Source organism: Anolis carolinensis, chromosome 2 (genome assembly GCF_035594765.1).
Source record: "Anolis carolinensis isolate JA03-04 chromosome 2, rAnoCar3.1.pri, whole genome shotgun sequence".
NCBI lineage: Eukaryota > Metazoa > Chordata > Lepidosauria > Squamata > Dactyloidae > Anolis > Anolis carolinensis.
Window position 1 is genome coordinate 235,761,051 of NC_085842.1, and position 19,796 is coordinate 235,780,846.

The 19,796-nt window shown below is 35.8% G+C and overlaps 1 protein-coding gene across 2 annotated transcripts in view; it reads left to right on the forward strand.

Annotated features, from left to right (window-relative positions):
- The window catches only part of zdhhc21 (zinc finger DHHC-type palmitoyltransferase 21), a 54,589-nt gene that overhangs the window by 16,121 nt on the left and 18,672 nt on the right, over positions 1 to 19,796 (forward strand). For both annotated transcript variants that reach the window (XM_003216429.4, XM_008103153.3), the window contains 2 exons: positions 1,314 to 1,452; positions 10,235 to 10,351. In XM_003216429.4, coding sequence (XP_003216477.1) covers positions 1,314 to 1,452; positions 10,235 to 10,351 — 256 coding nt within the window. The remainder of the gene's footprint in view (positions 1 to 1,313; positions 1,453 to 10,234; positions 10,352 to 19,796) is intronic.

Below are 19,796 nucleotides of genomic sequence, written 5' to 3' on the forward strand. Positions count from 1 at the left end.
GAATATTCTGTGTTGGCAAATGTCATCTATATGTATAATAGGGCTAGAGATTTTCATAGGTGATGATGCTGTTTTTATGTTGTTGTCTTGCAATGTTGTTAATTTTATTGAGATATGTTTTAATCTATGTTTGATTTAAATTTTTGTTGGATCAGGCTTGTCCCCATGTAAGCCGCCCTGAGTCTATTCAGGGAGATGAAGGCGGGATATAAAAATAAACCTTAGGCCCTCCTCATTTTCCCTGTCCTCTTGGCAGAAGAACACGTCAGCCCGTCACATGTAGCAGCTAAAAGCCCACTGGAGCACTCCCAGCCACCGTATGTCTCGACCTCCTCCTAGCATAAAGATGGTGTGAGCAGCCCCAGCCTTATGCTGAGGAAGGCAAATGGCAGCTGAGAGCCCTTTGAAGCACTTTCAACCACTGCCTATCTCACCCTCCTCCCAGCATAATGCCAAGAGGGCAGCCTGAGGATTGGGGGAGGAGAATGGGGAGGGGAGTCGTGGGGTGGATCGGAGCAGTCGCCGTCCTTAAGCTGGGAGGATAGCCTGAGGATGACCCAGGTTCTGCCCTGCCCCTTCCTGATCCCAACCAACCCAGCGTGTGCCCGGCCCTCTCCGCTCTTGGTCCGGCCCTCCTGGTAGGGCTCTCAATGTGGCCCCAAGACAAAAAGGTTTGCCCATGCCTGGGCTAGACCAAAGCCTGTACATACTAATTTGAGATACTGAATTGAAAAATTCAGTTTAGTACAGAACCCTCTCATTATCTTTCTAATAAAGATGTTGGATGAAGAGCAGTCGGATGTGACTGTGTAATCAGTATGTATGAGATGGTTTGCAAACTGATAAAAATAATGATGTAAGCACTGATTATGTAAATGCAGAGGTTGTGTAAGTGTGGTCCCTAATGCACCAGTTGCTCTACCAGCTTACAAATAGCTCACTCTCACAATTTTGAATTGGTGATTGGGGAAGTAATTGAGTGCTGAGCAATGAATGAGTGAAAGATCTGGAAGTCAGTTTTACAATTCAGATACTCAGTACTACTAGGCTGGCACTATGATAAATGTATATAGGATTTTGCCCTAAGAGTCAACTTGTCTCCATCTATAATATGTCAAGATATAGTAGAACTGGATGACTGGAGACTCCCAGCAGAAATAGTTGAGGAAAGTGAAGTGCAATTAGAACTGCTGGATATAATCTCTTCTATCTTGATGTCTTTAGATACCAAGAGGAAGATTGTAAGTTATTGATTTGGATGCATTACAGTTGATACAGCATTGACACTGTGTGTTTTTCCTTGTCTTCTGCAGGATTAATAACTGTGTTGGTGAAGACAACCACTGGCTGTTTTTGCAGTTGTGCTTCTACACAGAGCTCCTCAGTTCTTATGTACTGTTGCTTGATTTCTGCCACTGTTACTACTTTGAACCACTAAACAAAGTTAATTTGGTAAGGGAATTTTCACCTTGAAATAAATGGATGACTTTTTAACACAATTACAACTTATTTTATGAAACAGTTTTTCTGTGTTATCTATCCCTGTATGCTAATGCAGAGATGTGACATTTTTAATATGTGACTATCTTTCCAGTGAGTTGGTAAATAAATTGATACATGAAGGGAGAAGAAAACAAAATACTGGTTCTAAAGTTTCTACAAAATCTGATAGCTGAAGGGGTAATAGTTAAATTTGATGCAATCTGATGATCCATATGCAGAAATAGATGCCTGCTGGTCCTAAATTGTTTTTTAAATGCAACACACTTTAGGGGAAGTCATTGCACAACAGACAGTGTTGTTTGAAATAAGATCCGGACAGTTTAAGTATATAAAATAATTTCATATGATTTTACTTAAGCTTTGTAACTATGGTATATTTGTGTGCTGTGTTGTGTTCCATTATTGGGAGAAACGCAGCTGATAAATAAATAATTAGGCTGTCCTGAAATGCACCTTCACTGTTCAGTACAGCAGCTGATACAATGCCGGTACAAGCCGAATCAGCCGGCTACCCATATGCCACAATGTCTTGCTGAATGAGGGTGAATCAGGAGTAAAATTCTTGTTTGGATATTTGTCGTTGCTGGTGTGTATATACATAAAATGTGCAAGGAGCAGGAGAGATAACCTTTCTTAATATTTATTACAAAATATGAGGCAATTATTAAACAGGAAAATGTTGAGTTGCAGCTAATGGTGACCTTGGCTTAGCCGAAGGCAAAAACTAAGCTATTTGGAGGGATGATTGAAACACACAGTTTTTTCTATCAACTCTATCCTCCTGGACTGCTTATGAAGCTTGAGAGGTCACTGAACTATAATGGGATTCAGCATAGAGAGCAGCAGTAGACAAGGAAGGAGTTCTTTAAGAGTTCAGCTCTTTAGTTCAATTTAAATTAGGCATGGCAATTTAAGAGATCTTGCTCTGTTGGATATGATCCAGTATATAGAAGGTCTTACATATGGAGAACTATAAAAATGTTGCAAGGATAAATTGTCAGAAGCCACACTATTCTCATATATTGTAATTTTAGGAATCAGCAACAAATTTTGCTTTATAAATCAGGTCCTTTTCAAGTACTCGTATTGTATAATAAAGTACTAGATGGATATATAACACAGTAGTTTATATTGTGACATACAAAATAGAAATCTTAAAGAAAAGAGTTCCTTTTTTCTCTTTTTCACTTCTCTTTGTTTTAGGATTTGGAAAAAAATCCATACTTTCCCCAACCCCTTTGCCTTCATTAAATTTGGAAGAACTAGATAGCATTCCCTTCCACTCAAGTTCTGGTCGACAGAATTCCTATTACTAGTATATTGCACAACTTTTTCTATTCCTATCATCCCAAGTTGCAAAGTACAGATGTATAGGGGTTGTTTTTTCATTTTTGGTTTGACATTTTGGCAAGTATTCCTCTTTATTAAATCATACTGGAGACTAGCACATGGCAATGAAAGTGGTTGATATTACTAATATTATTATTATCCCAGTCAAGCTGGCTCAAAAAAATTAAATCAGAAACAAATTCACATTATTAAATCATACAAAAGTTAAAATACAACTAAACTGTAAGAATAAATAGCAATTTAAAATTGTATCATTTGCTAAGATCTAGTAAGATTTTTTATTAATGGCTATTATCCATAATATCAAAAAGTTGATGTCTGTTTTTAATCAGTAATATCTTACTACTAGCATCTGTTAAAAAGTACTGAATAGTTTTCATTATAAAATTTTTTCAAAGGAGAAATATTTTCCAATCTTTTGATCATGGCATAAGTAAGTTAATAGCATTCATAAATAAGTTAATAGCAAAGATCTATGATTAATCTGATATTTCCTAATTTAGTTGAAGAGGTTGCCAGCATTAATTTTTGGTAGCAAAATGCTTTGAAATTTCATGTGTAGGCAATGTTGACTACGGTACAAAAAGGTACATTTTCCAGATTCTGTGAGAAAGAGACTGCCTTATTCATATCATTAAGCTGAAGCATGACTGTCCAAATACAGACATTTTGTCTTATTACTATTTACTTATTTTTTGTTCTGAACCATTTCAGTTTATTTTAATATTAGGGAAATTTATTAAAATACATTTATTTATTTTTGAGAAACTGGCATGAGCTAGCATGTTGTGGTTGTTTGAGTCTTGTCCTAGAGCAGTGGTTCCCAGCCTGTGGACCATGGCCCACTGGTGGGCCGTGAGACCTAAAATAAGGTCTGCAAGACATGTGGAGAAAATCAGCTCTAGATTATTAAATGTGTTGTTTTGTGGGCGAGCAGATGGTGACTACTGGATGGCATATGTTTTGTATCAGAAACTAGAGCTAATGTCTATCCAATGCAATGCAGTCCAAATAACCAAACTGAAACTAAAGTTAACTGAAAATGGATTTGTAACCCTTTTGGTACGACGAGGATTGAATGAAAAGTAATACCTCCACCTTCGTTACTTCGGTTTGGATAGGAATATTTTAATAAATCAAATGCAGAAATAATCCTTAGAATGTGTTCTTTAACTACCACTATTCACTTTTCCAATAATTACCAGACAACTGGATACATTTATGCCAACGATGAACAAGTTTTCTGAAGCCGTCATGGAAGTAGTCGACACTCTGTTTCCGCAACCAGCGTCTCACAGTACCCATCATGCACAGATCTTCCGATAGCCAAGCAAAGCAATAATGTGACCCACACGTTCTTGTGCTTGAAATTTCTCTCTGAGTGATACGATGATCGTCCTGAATCAATCTGTCAACCTTCTGCTTGTGAAACTCAGTGGTTGCTGTCACAGGACATCCAATTCTTTGTTTGTCACACAAGTCAGATGTTCCCACCTCAACGTCTTTAAACTTACCCGCCCAAGGACACACAGTACTCACATCAACACAATCACCATAAACAGCTTGCATTCTCTGATGAATCTCCTTTGGGGTGACACCTTCTGCTGTCAAGAATTCAGTGACTGCACGTTGCTTAAGTCGCATTGACCAACCGTCTGCACAGGATTCCATACTTTGCACTTTAACAACACAAACATTCAATGCTGAGGCTTCCCACCAAATGTAACTGTAGAAGAGAGTCTACTGAACATGCCAGTGTCTGCTGCATACCAGTACTGCCATCTGTTGAGGAGTTACGAAGGTGGAGGCATTACTTTTCATTCAACCCTCGTAATGTTAGAGAGTGGTCCTCGGTCAAGTGGACCCTGGTCAAGTGGTCCCTGTTCAAAAAAAGGTTGGGAACCACTGTCCTACAGCTCTGAGAAAAGCTTCAAATCCCTGCTCAGCCGTAGAAACTCACTGTGTGATTTAGGACAAGTGACACACACTTGGCATCAGAGGAAGGCAAAGACACCACCACCCAGTCCTTTGAACACTTTTTATCAAGAAAACCCCATGATAGACTCTATCTTTGGGCTACTATAAGTTGAATTTGACTTCAAGCCACACAACAACCCAATAAATATAGTGTTGCTTTTTTATAAGAACAAATACTGTACAATGTTTAAATGTACATGTAATTTTGAGAAAATATGTGTTTGATTTGGAATCTTGCCAGAGGAGGTTTTCACATATACATATTTATAGTGTGTCTGTCTCATGAATATAGAAGCAATTATTGTGGAACAGTTTTAATATGAATGCCTAAATAAGTCATCCAGACCCTGCATTTGAGTGATTATTGAGAGACTGAATCATGTGATGGCTTCGTTTTATTTGCTTAGTAGTTACTAAAGGCCTAAATGACATATTCTGGTATTTGTATAAGTCACTTGCATTAAAAAAAATTACAGCTTTGGCATACAGGGATGTTTACATTTGAAAATGATTTTATTCAGATTACTTGAAAGCCATTTTTTTAAAAGATGTGCAAAACTTGTAGCTGAGTGAAGGAAGAAAATTAAATATAATTTGGGAATACAGCCAGATCACAGCTTTAGAAACAACATTAGGCTACATTTGACTGATTTCTGCTGTGGAGCTGAGGATTTGATGTCCTCCAGAACTGCGTGCCGCCCAATTACTCACTCTTCCTTTTGGCACCGATGGATAGAAACAGCAAGCAAACTCAGTTTAATCTTTCTCTGAAAGTTATGTGCTGTAGCTCAAGACAAAAGCATTTCCTATGATGAACAGATTATTTATTTTTTGTTCTTGGGCACCTTATTTTTTTTGGACACCAGCCTCCTTCTGTACATATAAAAGTACATACAGTAGGTATATCACTTGGCATTGGTGCTCTTAGGATTCCACTTTTGACTACAGCTTTTATAATCAAATAAAACTGATTTGCATAAAACATTTGATTTATAGCTTATTAAAACTGTATGATCATCTAATGCACAAAGAAAGTAATTTTAACATTCTCACTTAAAAACTATCTTTTAAAATTGATTTCTCTCCATATTATGTTCCCTTGTCTATGCCAATATGTATAACTTTTCAATACACTGTTCATTTAGGAGACCACTGTTATTTTAATAAAGTATTAAACTATATTTCGATTAATAAACTATATTTTAGTCCATATTTTAATTTAATACACTATATTTAATTTAATAAACTATATTTTGCGAGGTATTAAACTATATGAAGTTGAATAAAATGGATAATTATTCACATGATTACACAAGAACCAGCAGTTGAAGGATAAAAGCTAGATACCGAAAATTAACCCTTGTTAAATAAAAGATTTGCTTAGGAGGCTGCAGACGTTAAAGCTGTTTGTCCAGTAGGAGGAGCAGTATTACTGCAAGAGATGACTACAAAGAGCTATTAAGACGTGGTTGGTTTTCTGTATTGGATGTCGCCAGAAAGCATTACTTATTTTATATCTGGTGACTATATAAATATTTTTACAAAGAGTAATGTACTTTCTGGGAAGCATAAAAACACTGGATAGCCAACATACAGCAAGAGAAGCTAATCATGTCTCAGTCTACACGTAGTCTATAGCATGTAAAATTTAGCTTTAATTTATTAATCAAATAAGAACATACAAGGCTGCGCTGGCAGCTGATTTTTAGGGTGCTGGTTTTGGCCTATAAAGTCCTAAATGGCTTCAATTTAGCCTGTATCTTCAAGGGGCCATATTTTCCTTTATACATCTTCTGGGACTCTGTGCTTCCAGTACCATAATGTTTCTGCCATCACTACATGGTGAGATTTTAAATTTGTAAATGCAATTTGTATTCATAGCTGTACATCTTGGATATCAGAGGAATTGGAGGTGAAACTGAATTTTATTTCTCATCTCTATATGAGGATGTGATCACATTCTGTAGCTTATATATTTTGTTATTTTAGAAAGGCAGAATCACAATGATTTCTTAATGTTAAGTTCACTAACAGATGGGAAGGATTGATCTAACATTCCTGAACCCAGCTCTGACAGTAAATTCTATTATTACTTTTTTTGTATCCATTTCCCAGAGAAAGTGAGTCAGATATATGTTTTCATGCTCACATATGCATGTAAGCATCTTGAAACGCTAGCACCTTGTGCTGCCTTGTTAGAAGACAGGAAATATCAAGTGTCAGCATTAAGGGGAGAATTACAACGTGATTGGATTGTTTTTAACCTACATTTCGAAGAAAAGATTACATGTTCTCTGATAACTTGTTGGTGTGAATGCAGGGTGGTGGAATGATGTGTATGTCCACATATGTTTATTTAAAAATATATTTTGGAGTACATGGCAATATTAAGAGGCACATGCTGGTGCTTACATTTTTGTGTAATTATGTAGAGTTGGGTGTGTTTGTGTATTTTTTGAGCTAGGGACCTCATCACACTAGAGCAGTGGGGTCAACCTGGGGTCCCCAGATGTTTTTGGCCTTCAACTCCCAGAAATCCTAACAGCTGGTAAACTGACTGGGATTTTGGGGAGTTGTAAGCAAAAAACATCTGGGGATCCCAGGTTGAGAACAACTGCACTAGAATTTGGATCCATTTTAAATCCTCTTTAGGGAGGGGCCTTTAAACAGCTCAGCCAGACAAGTCCTGGGCCTCAAACTACAAATCGAATGTAAAGTGGATTCATGCAGTATAACTCCCAAAATTTGCTAGCCACACAGTGAGTACTCATGGTGGCTAAGGACTTCTGGCAACTGAAATCCAAAAACCCTTACAAGCTTTGCAATTATGGTTGAGTAGTGACAGTATGTTGTCACTCATATATGTGTATTCATTTGCACATGTTCATGTTTGTAATAGTTCACATTTCTGTTTTTGGGTTTGTCAGTACTCTTATGATACTGACGAAACATGGGTGGTGAGGAATGAAAAACTGTTAATATAATGCATCCTTCCACAATAAAATCAGTCAAAATCTAAGCATGAGACAAATTTTCTAAAATCACTAAATGTGAAGATGCTGTAAGCACCTACAGAAAGTTGCATCAAAAATGTCTATGAGAGAAGGATAGGCAGGAAGAACAGGTTGCCCAACAGGTAAATAATACAACTTTGCCATCTTTTCTGGAGGTAGCATGGGCAAGGGATATATTGTGTTCAAACAGAGACATCCAACCTCACCCACACAGACTCGTCTGAAAGGAGTGAAAAGGGGAAAGCCTGTCCAAACATTTTCAGGCAGCAGCTTCCAACATCCTTCCCTCAATAATGTCTGCCCTAGGGCTGAAAAGGCTGGATGGTGGAGGATTATTAATTTAGCTCAGGCTCTCTAGAGTCTAGACCAGACATAGGCAAACTTCAACCCTCCTGGTGTTTGGACTCCAACTCCCACCATTGTGGGGAAGTCCAAAATACCAGGATGGCTGGAGTTTGCCCATGCCTGGTCTAGACAATTTGCCCAGCAAACCTCCCAGTAGTGTAATTGGAAATGTGGCACTTCTTTGAATGTCTCCCTCAAAGTTGGGATGAAAGCACCAAAAGGTGATGCTGTTCTTATCACAGCAAGTAGAAGCACTGTAGCATGTAATCAACGTTTCTTTTTTCTTTTAAAAGCAGTATTAAATGCACACTTCTTGTATTGATAATTCTGTGAAACTGGGATGTGGCTTAAGGATCTGATGTTGTATGGGGGCAGTAAATGATGAAGCAAAAGGGCACAGCATGGAAGGTGAATAGGGATGTAGAAATTTCCAGGTCTTGTTCCTGATTTATGTTTCTAATTGCCCTATCCTTCTGTAAATTAGATTAGGAATATGTTTTCAATGGCTGAGATATAAACTGAAAAGGTAGTGTGTTTTTTCCTTTCTCAATTCTTATAATAGCAGTGTTGTCAAAGAGTGGTATTTTTGCTTTTGTTTTGCACCTTTACTATGAATAGGTGGATACATTTAATTGTTTGTAACCATCACTAGTGAATCACTAGTAAACTCTCTTGACTTACATATAGAATGGTGAGTTTTGCAGAGAAGTAGATGATATATAGGAATAATCTATCTTTTGGAACACAGCCATGGGCAGCTATATCTCACTTTAAATGGCACTGCTTTTAGTAGAATGAGCATTATGAAATATATTAGCTACTATCTAGAGAGCAGCTTCATAATTAGTCTTTTCTTTATAATGTCCAGTAGAACTATAACAAGGAATATACCTCATGCCTAGGTTATTTTATTTATCGTATCAGAAGCGAAACTGAAGGTACAGTTGTAATGTATTTAAAAACACAAAGTTAAAAACTTGGTATTATACTAAATGTACTTTGACTTGGAGTGCCTCTGGTGTTGCTATAAGAAGGTCCTCTATTGTGCATATGGCAAGGCTCAGACTGCATTGTAATAGGTGGTCTGTGGTTTGCTCTTCCCCACACTCGCATATCGTGGACTCCTTTGTGGCCCCATTTCTTAAGGTTGGCTCTGCATCTCATGGTGCCAGAGTGCAGTCTGTTCAGCGTCTTCCAAGTTGTCCAGTCTTTCATGTGCCCAGGAGGGAGTCTCTCATTCGATATCAGCCATTGTTTGAGGTTCTGGGTTTTAGTCTGCCACTTTTGGACTCTCGCTTGCTGAGATGCTTGAGTATCTCTGTCAATCTTAGAAAAACATTTCTTGATTTAAGGCATTGATGTTGTGGCTGATATCCGAACCGGGGGTGGGCCGGAGATGTCACTGCCTTGGTCCTTTCATTATTGGTTGCTACTTTCCGGCAGATGTCAAGTGGTGCAATGCCGGCTAAACAGTATAGTTTCTTCAGTGGTGTGGAGTGCCATGTCTCATTAAGAGCCATGTCCACTGCTTTAACGTGGTGAGATGTGTTCCACACTGGGCATGCGTACACAGCAGCAGAGTAGCAAAGCGCAAGGGCAGGTGCCTAGGGTTTTTTTTAAATTGTGTCAGAAGCGACTTGAGAACATACTGCAAGTTGCTTCTGGTGTAAGAGAATTGGCCATCTACAGAGACGTTGACCAGGAGACGCCCAGATGTGATAGCTGGGTGGCTTCTCTCATGTCCCAGATGCCTAGGTGACATTCAGTAAATCGGCTATTTAATACCCTATAGTAGCTTTCCCCAATTCATATTTCTCAAATTTACAGTTTAGCGGCTAAACATTGTTCCATTTTTGTTGACCTGCTTATAAGCTGTATAGATTTAGAATGTTTTATTTGAGGGTAAAATGTCCCTTCCAAAAATACAAAACTTTCTAGTGCTTAATATGGCTAAATATTTCTATTTGATATTTCAGGTTTCAGAAACTTTCTGCTTTTTTCACTCTCCTTACACAAACTAAACTTATTTATATTTTTATTTATAGGATCTCTTTGTTTTTAGACATGAACTCGCCTTGACACGAATATCTACCTTCATGGGTTTAATAATGCTGGTTGGAATTACTGGACTTTTTTATACTCAGTTAATTGGTATATTTAATGTAAGTATATGATTATTTCTTTGACATTGCAATTTCCTTGCACATTGTTGTTTACTTGCTTAAAAGTGTGCTAACTACTGAATAATGAATGAATCTAGAATATTGTCAGTCAAGCAAAGAAGTATAGAGGTGTAATTGCAAGCCATTGAACTGTTGGAAGGTTGACAAATCAATACTTATGTAAATCTCATTGTTTCAACGGGTCTGCTCTATTCAGATTATCAAGTGGATTCAGGCTAGAATATTCAGGATAAGGGAAAAAAACAAAAACAAATATGAGATCATGATGAATATTCAGAGCAATACTAGACAAGATGGCAGGAAACATGTGATTGTTGTACTTTTCAGTGACAAGCAGAGCTGGTGGGATGCAGTGGAATGGGTTGGTTTGGACATTACATCATTTAGATGGTGGGGAAAGTATCAGTCTGGGAAGGATGTGTTAGCCAGGAAAACGGTATGAATGAAAACTTCCATCCTGCTTCAGTATGACAAACCTGATTTCAATTTGCAGCTGCATTTTCCATTTACAAAACCAAATAAGTTCAGGAAATTGAACCATAAATCTCCCTTCATCTTGCTTAGTTTCATTGTTTTAATAATAGAAGTAGAACAAAGCTGACAATTTTAATGGTAACTTTTGAGTTGTACAATGTTTTTAGTTTATAATAAATGGGAGGGTTTTAAATAAAAATACATGGGAAAGTTGCTTTGTAAAAAAAATTGAAAGGTAGAAAGAAATGAAGCATGAATGAAAAGGATCTGGGAAAGCATCCAGGTAAAGGGGAGACATATGGAAAAGACCAAAAAAAGGAAGTAGAAGAGTCTCTGACAGTATCAGCATGAAGTATTTGAGATGAGAAGAGGAAGATATGGAGGAAAAAAGTTATCTGGAACTTTAAAAATAGGGTAGACCAATTAAGAAAACATTTATAATGAGGTAATGAGATCAGAGTGACAAGGGAATGATCATATCATGAACAGAAACTAAACAAAAAAGATTATTAATAATATACATTACAGTTATCACAGTGAAACAATATGAGCACCTGAACCACTGTCAAATTAAGAAGGAAATATAATAGAGGTATGCACAGTATATCATGAAATATTTTGAAATAAAGCTGTGTTGACAAATGTGATGTAAAAATGTTCAGACTATCTAACTATGCTAAATCATTAAGCCAAATACAAAAAACCTGTTTGTTTTTGTTAAGTGCTATCAACTCAATGTCGACTTATACCAACCTTATTGTTTGACTAATACCAAAGCCCAGAAACAGATAAGAAGACCATATCTTAAGAAACACCATCTTTCATATCATCATTTGACTCTTTGATCAAATAACTTCTATTTACATTGTTGTATTAATATCTTACCTTTCTATTCCCCTGCTACATAGACAAAATAAACAAACAAACCATATTGAATGCAAAGGAACATGGCCATGATTAAAGTTGTCGTGTGGCTGTCTTCTGAATTTTTCTGACTCAGCTTAACTGAATTGAATTGAGTTTTTTGATCTCTATAGTGGAGATCTTGTGAAGGATCTAATCCAAGGAGCTGGGAGGAAGGGGAGAAAAAGGCAGCGACAACAGTAATACCTAATGCAAAGCAAACACACTACTCATATAAGCAGCCAGCACTATTGATACCTGACTACTTACTTTCATCTCTCTCTATCTCATAATAAAAAGGGCAGAAAAGGTATAGCTTTCCTATTAGGACAGAACAGCAATAAGTCTGTATTGTCAAAGGCTTTCATGGCCGGAATCACTCGGGTGTTGTTTAGTTTCCGGGCTGTAGAGCTGTGTTCTAGCAGCATTTTCTCCTGACTTTTCGCCTGCATCTGTGGCTGACATTTTTCAGGAGTTCTCTGGTTAGGCAGAGTGCTTCTAAGCCAATGGTTTAGAAATGGGATTGGCAACTGTGAAAGGCCATGCGGTCACATTAGCCCCCTAGGAAATCCTGGTGGGTCGCATTTCCCCCCACTAAATAAAAAAGGAAATATTAAAATTATTGTAATGACCGCAAATATCTCTAGGAAATGTGGAGCATTTCCCTCATATTATGGGTTTCAAAAAAGGGTCCTCCTGGCCCTATATGAGCCCTCAAAATATAATGGAAATGTTTGCTATGAACCGTAGTGGGCAGTTTGAAGTATTTGGAGGCAAAAATATTTTTGAGAATTTTTACTAAAATTGCCTTTGACACCTGGGGGCTCAGAGAAAGTGCCCCCCACACCCTTTAGGGTACATTTGAAGGTATTCTGGAGCAATCTTCCACCAACTGCTTTGACCTCTTGGGGTCACAAAAACAATTCTGGGGGGACTCACATGCAGCCCTTGAGTTGTATATTGCTCATTCCTGCTGTAGAAGGTTCTCTCAGTCTTTTTGCTTGTCATCAGAGCATTAGAATGAAACTGTGCTCTTAAAAATTAAAAACCATTTAAAAATTCATATGTTTACAGAAAAAATAAACCAAAATCAGCAGCCAACAAAATAAGTAAAATTGTAATCTACACAGTTATAAAAACCAAGGAGAGCTTATCACAATAGCAAGAAATTTCTTATACATTTTAATAATTCTTTCTTCATACTATTTCCTCATATACATCCAATAAAACATGTAGTTGTATTACTCTGTTCCAGCATATAAACTTGGTTAAAATCAAAGTGATAGTATTATACCCTTCTTTCTTTTAATTTGTTCATGAACAATACTCAAATTAAGAAATCATGCAGAGGAGGATTCATTTTTAAATTTAAAATGTATGTAGTTTTGCAATAAAACTTTTCATTCCCATTGTTTCTGTTAACATTGTTTTTTAAAAGATATAAACATTATTTATAATATTTCTACCCCACCCGTCTCACCTGAGGGGACTATTATTGGATTTAAAAAATCCAGAAATACTAACTGAAGTGGCTCAATTTTTACTGCTTTTCAGAACTAGACGTATTTTCACTCTTTACCATTTAGATGGGATTTCCAGATTTTATCAGAGAAAAAAAGCACCTCATTTGCTGCCATAACTACTGACTTCTAGCTGATGACAGAATGGCATTTTTTCAGACAAATCCTAATTTTCACTATTAAAAAACATGGAAGTAGTATTTGGGTTTAATGCACCATTTATAAAACAATTTAGCAAATCTTTCATACCAAGAGTACAGTCTCCTGATCTGAATGGGATTCTGGCAATATTCCAGGAGGACCAGTGACTGCCTGTTTCTTTCCTTTGCTTTTTTTGTTGACAAACTCCCTTGACCTGCGTGTGCCAAATCACATGCTGAGGGTACAAGCTGGAACATCCTCCGACTGTCATCTCATAGGAGTGAGAAACTTGAAATGGGGTCCAGTTGCTTCTGATTTTAAGCAATTATGACTTGAGGACTGTTAATAAAAATACTTATTTCCTAGTAGGATAATTTTCATGACAATTCTTAGTCTAAGCTCATTGAAATGTATTTCCAGTCACCAGTCATTTCTGAATTATTATTTTGTAAGAATATGACATCTCAGACAAAGTTTACTTTATGCATTCTAGCATCATTATATATCTGAGTGATACATGGTGATGTGCACTTAGATTTTTAATCTTTTTATATGAATTATACAATATATTTTCTTGCGTTAAAATGAATAAAGCATGTGATGTGCATTATCGTTCGATTCACTGTGATTTTGAATGTTGGAATTGCTTCTTAACAGTCTTTGTATGGCTCTTTATTTGGTTGGCCACTTGTCTGGAGCATTTGACCATTTCTCCCTCAGTACAAATGGAAAATCCAGCTTTCCAGTGGCTGCTGGAAGGTAACAGGATAATCACTTAAGCAGTGATCCTCTGATGTCATTGTGGGAGTCCAGTAAAAGCGGATTATCTGTGACCCAGATAAAATAATTAGAAATTACTTGGACACTTACAAATAACTGATCTACTAATCTCATTTCCAAAGTTAAAAAAGGTCTGTCTCTCAACATAACACTACCAGATGTTTTAGCTGAACTGCATCCTTTGAAGAGACTAATCTGAAGCCTAATTTTAAGGATTACCTTTGATTGTTTTTATCTAAAAATTTAAACAGGATACATTTTCATTTTTCCATATGTTCTTGCAAATGATTAACAAGTTAAAAGATGTTTTCAGTTTTGTAATCTCAATTCCCAACATATCATTCAGCGGAAAACACAAACATAAAAACAACATTATGCAACACATTTTGCTTTTTATACTGTTTACAATGTAATTTGTGCTGCTCCATCTGCTGAAATATTTCCTGATACAGTGTCATCGTTTTCCCTAATAGGTGTTCAAATGAGTGCGTTGACATTAGTAATTTGATTAATGCTACCGGGGTTCCCTGTTAATTATATTTTAAAGCAGCATGTGAACAGCTGAGTGGGATGATAATGAAACTTATTTTGTTTGCTCTAGACTAATAAACAAGTGAGAATGGGGAAGCATATTTATTTGTTTAATTTATATGCTGCCTTTCTCCCCAGGTAGGACCCAAGGCGTCTCACAAAAAGAATCAATTATAAAACTTAAAAATAAATGTAAAATATAGTCAGTGAATATTTAGAGATACATAGTCCTAGTTATATGCTTTCAGAAGGAGGTGGTTGAAATAAAAATGTTTCAAACCCTTCTGTTCGTTCCAAATCCCCGGTTGCTGGATAATTTATCCATTCTTTGTTTCACTTGTGTCGCTTCTTTCCCCCAATACTGAAATAGTATTAACATTATCACAGATTAAAAACATCATTCAGATAGATAGATAGATAGATAGATAGATAGATAGATAGATAGATAGATAGATAGATTGATTCCTGGAAGTTCTGTCTTGTATTTGATGGCCACTTTTTAAAAGTTGGACTGTAAACTTACACTTTCTCTGAGCAGGCTGAGAAATGATTTTGTTGCCTATATTTTTATGAAAGTGAAATTGATTAAAATGAATGATTTCCTTATCGACTTCTCAAAGCCCAATAACTTGATGGAGATAAAAGAATCATTCGTTTATTCGTTTGTTCGTTCATTAATTTTTCTCCCGCCATAGGGACTCAATGTAGCTATCATGCAGAGGATCATTTCTTTTATCAATTTCTTGAAGTAAATGTAAGTTAGATTAAAAGACATATTGAGTATTCCAGGACATTGGATCTTTTTGTTCTGCATTGCTCACTTTACTCACATGGGTTTAGTGGTTCCAGTCACTAAATTGGGGATCCTTCTCACATAGGAGCTCATCTCAATGTCTACAGAGCATGTTTATACTACAAGTGAGCTACTTACAGAGGTCGAAGAGTTACATTGACTCCTTGCAGGGCCCTGGAAATCTGAATCCCATATCTCTTACTTTAGGTTTGTGCAGTAATTACAGAATTCTGCTATGATTGCAAGTATAGTACAATTGCAGCACGAGTGCCTTCAGCTGAATCCGTGAGGGCTAAGATGTTCTGTGTTCTAGATGGGTCCTTTTTTCAACTCTCAAATTCCCAGACTTATTCTCAGATATGTGAGATCCATCCCCAAAATATCAAGAATGACTCAAGACTATCACAAAACATACAGGTTTTGATTCCTCATCTCCCAAGACCACATGTAGATCAAAACCCTAAACCTACCCAAAATATGGCAAAAATAAACAAGAAATAACATGATGTCACTTTCAGTGTGGCCCCTGGGACTGTGGGAGTGGGAAAAAAACCCTGCCCCACCTGTAATTTCCCCATCCTTATACAGAGGTTGGTTTTAAAATATTGAAAATGTATGATATATGGCATGTAAATAATTATAAAGGTACAATCTCTGAAGAAAAGCAACTTTACATTAAAAATAATTATTTTAAGACCCTAATATCATATAGTGTTGATCCCTTGCTCTGTTAGATAGATTATTTTTTAAATAACAGTTCACAACCTGTTATTAAGTAAAATCTTTTCCTGTCAACAAATAAGTATCTTATTATAATTAAGCAAAATATTTTAATATGATTTAATCAGATAATCTATTAAATACTGTCTTGATTAATTTAATAATTAGGGCTTTACTTGTTTTTTCAAACATACTAGAAATGTAATCAAAGGCAGTATTAATCCTGATAATTACGTTTTAGCGAAGGAACAATCAGGATCAGAGTAAGATGTCAGTGTTTCTTTTAAGACAATCATTGTCTGCACCTGCATATATTAAAATAGAAAATGATCATGCTATGTAAATTTGTGTATACAAGTCTGTGTATACGAGTTCTGTATTTTTATTCACCATTTCGGTATTAAGCCCACTTTTCTTATTCACAGTACTCTTTTCCAAACTTTCCTTGAAATTAGCTAGTTTGTTACTTTTCTATTCAAATCACTTTTCTACTGTCAGAAAAAACTGTTTACAGTAAATAAAACGTATATTAACCTTTTTTATTTGTATCCTGATCTTTACACTTGATTGAATCCTTTAATTTCTCACTAGCCTGGTTGATGGCATAAGTTGAATTTCTCATCGAAACTGTCCCTTACAACTTCCAAAGTGGAAGTGTTTCAAAGCCTACTTTTGAAATGTGTTCTTGGAGTAAAAATGACATTAGAATTGAAATGGAGCCTATTTAAGCAATGCCAGCTATTTTACATGCCAAGGAAGTTCAAAAATGTATTTGTATTTATTATTTCAGTATGACATATGGGCAGTGTTGTCATTCAGTCTAAAATTCCTTGTATATATGGAAAGTATAACACACCTCTCAAAAGAGTAAGGACTTTTAGCTTTAGAGTAGCATTAGAATAGTATCTATACTTGTTACTTTCTCTGTTTCTGTACAATCTGATTGTTGCTAAGTATTGTCTAAAATGTATATGTTAAATATTATTATTATTATTATTTAACATATACATATACATTTTAGACAAAAGATCTCAGCTGGCATTTGGAAACAATAGACATTGACAAAATTACGATCTGCCAACTGCAAAAGGCCACCCTATTGAGATCTGCGCTCATCATCCGAAAATACATCACATAGTCCTAGACACTTGGGAAGTGTTCGACTTGTGATTTTGTGATATGAAATCCAGCATATCTATCTTGTTTGCTGTGTTATAATAAAATAATAATAGAATAGTGTTGAGTTTTCCACAAAGGCTACTAGCATGAAAATTGAGATGGTTCAATCTTCCAATGCATACATAAAGATCTAAATTATGTGAAGTAATTGTTCTACTGTATTCAGTTCTGGAAAGGCCACATCAGATTTTGGTGCAACATTTTAAGGAGACTAACAGACAGAAGCACATTGAGAAAAAAGAGGCTAGCGTGGTGTGGAGTCTAAAGCAAATTTATTCTCTGTTGTTTTTGAGCAGAGAGCACACTTTGTAGACATGCATCATTTTGTGACACAGTAATTTAGTTTTACTGCCAACCTGGAGGTTAAACCAACCCCTGATAACAGATATAGACATATGCATAATGTATGGGTAGGAACACAACATATATCATGAAAGCCTTTCATTTATTTTTAAATGCATGATTTATTGCTTATTTCTCATAGACTCAGAGGTTTCTTATTATATTCACGCAACACACCTACATGCTGCAGCCACCACAAACATATTGCAACACACAGTTTGGAAAGCTCTGTTTTAAAGGATGGGAGTAGAATCAGTGGAAACAAATTCTTGGTTAAATATTAGAAGGAACTTTTTCATGCTAGGCTGTGTTTAGATTGTTAAGATTCTGATATCACTTACTAGATATACTTAAGTAGAAGTTAGAGGACCATCTTTTGGGGTTAATGTACTTATTCTCTACAGTATCAAAGCTCTTTCTACAAGGACCTTTCCAACAGTATGGTTCAATGTATGTACTAAACGATCTTCAGAAACAGTGTTACTTTTACAAATATCCATTGATACAAATATTTGTACCCCCAAATCAAAAGAACGAAACAATAGTGAATGAAGAATTTGAAGGCATAAACTCAGGGAAATATGTCTTTAGTACATTGACACAATGATTTCGGTTGTATTTTGAACAACTGATATTCTGAAATTTATCAAAACCATAGTTGAATTAATAAGAAATATGTGCAATATTATTGCTCTTTTCTAAAGTTTTAAGAAAATGTTCAACCTGTGTAAATGAAACAAAAATTGTTTCAAGAATGCATTTTGATCAGTTTTGATTCAAACAAAAGTAAAGTTTAAAATTAAATTGCTATTATTGGGCCAAATTCTAAAAGGCTTTTTTTACTTAGAAATTTGTATTTTTATATAAAACTGTAACAAAAAGAAACAATTTTGTTCCTGAATACATGCATCTGCACGCGGCGGATTCATCAAATGTTCATTCTTCTAGGATTTTTCTTGTAAACTATTTTATGCATCTTGATCTTCACAATTTCCAATTGCTGAAAACATTTCTTGACCTTTGTTGCCCAGAACTGAATGCAGTTTCTAGATAGAATTTGTATCGTAGTATTACTGCATAGACTTAAATCATAAATGAGAATTGTGCAGTCCCGAAGTCTTTGCTGAGCTGGAAAGGCCTGAAGCTTTAGAATGTTTGGCCAATAAGGAGGAATGCTAGGAATTCAACAGTATCCAGAGGTCTAAATCCAATTATACTATGTAAAAAAATTGAAAAAAATCTGTTCTCGGTTTGAAAGTGTTGTTTCCTCTTTAGTTGTGTGGTACTTACTTTGAAATACTGTAGTTGTTATACTCCAGAACCTTCATTTTTCGGGCTGTCACAAACTATGCTGAATTAGTTGAGACTCTGAGGTACTCGTTGAAAAACTATAGCAAAATGTGCTGCAGGATGTCCCACAAAAACAAAGCTTTTGCAGTTTAATAAACCTTTTCCATGTTTTTATGATACAACCAATTAGGAAATGACATTTATAACCCAGGAACAAAAATTGTATACATAGTGTAATCAATTTCAACTAAGGTTTAAGAACTTGGTAAATCAACATTTAAGTAAATTTCATTGATTCAGTGGGTTGCTCTAGTTGGTACTAACTGGATTTAGGTCTTAATCTGGAATATTGAGACCTTTTAGTAACAACATAAAATAGCATTGGATGTTTTAGTGTATTGTTTTGTTGTGTCATCATGCACTATCAGTATTCACATATTATTATCCAGTGTAACCCCTTTTGAATCTTTTTTTTTTTTTGACATCTAGTTAATCCTGGTCTGTCATTTCAGCCATTATATTTTTCTCTTATGAAACTTTTCTTATTCATACTTGTTTAATTTTGTATGCTGAACTTTCTTATTATCCTAGTTCACTTTGACATTGTCTGTTCTGTAAAGTGTTTGCAGTACCACCCATTTCGTCTTGTGTACATCTTCCAACATTTTTTCAACTCGTTTATTGAACTGATTAATTAAAAAAATGAACAACAATAGGCCCAGTACTGTTGACAGATTGGTCTTATCATTCT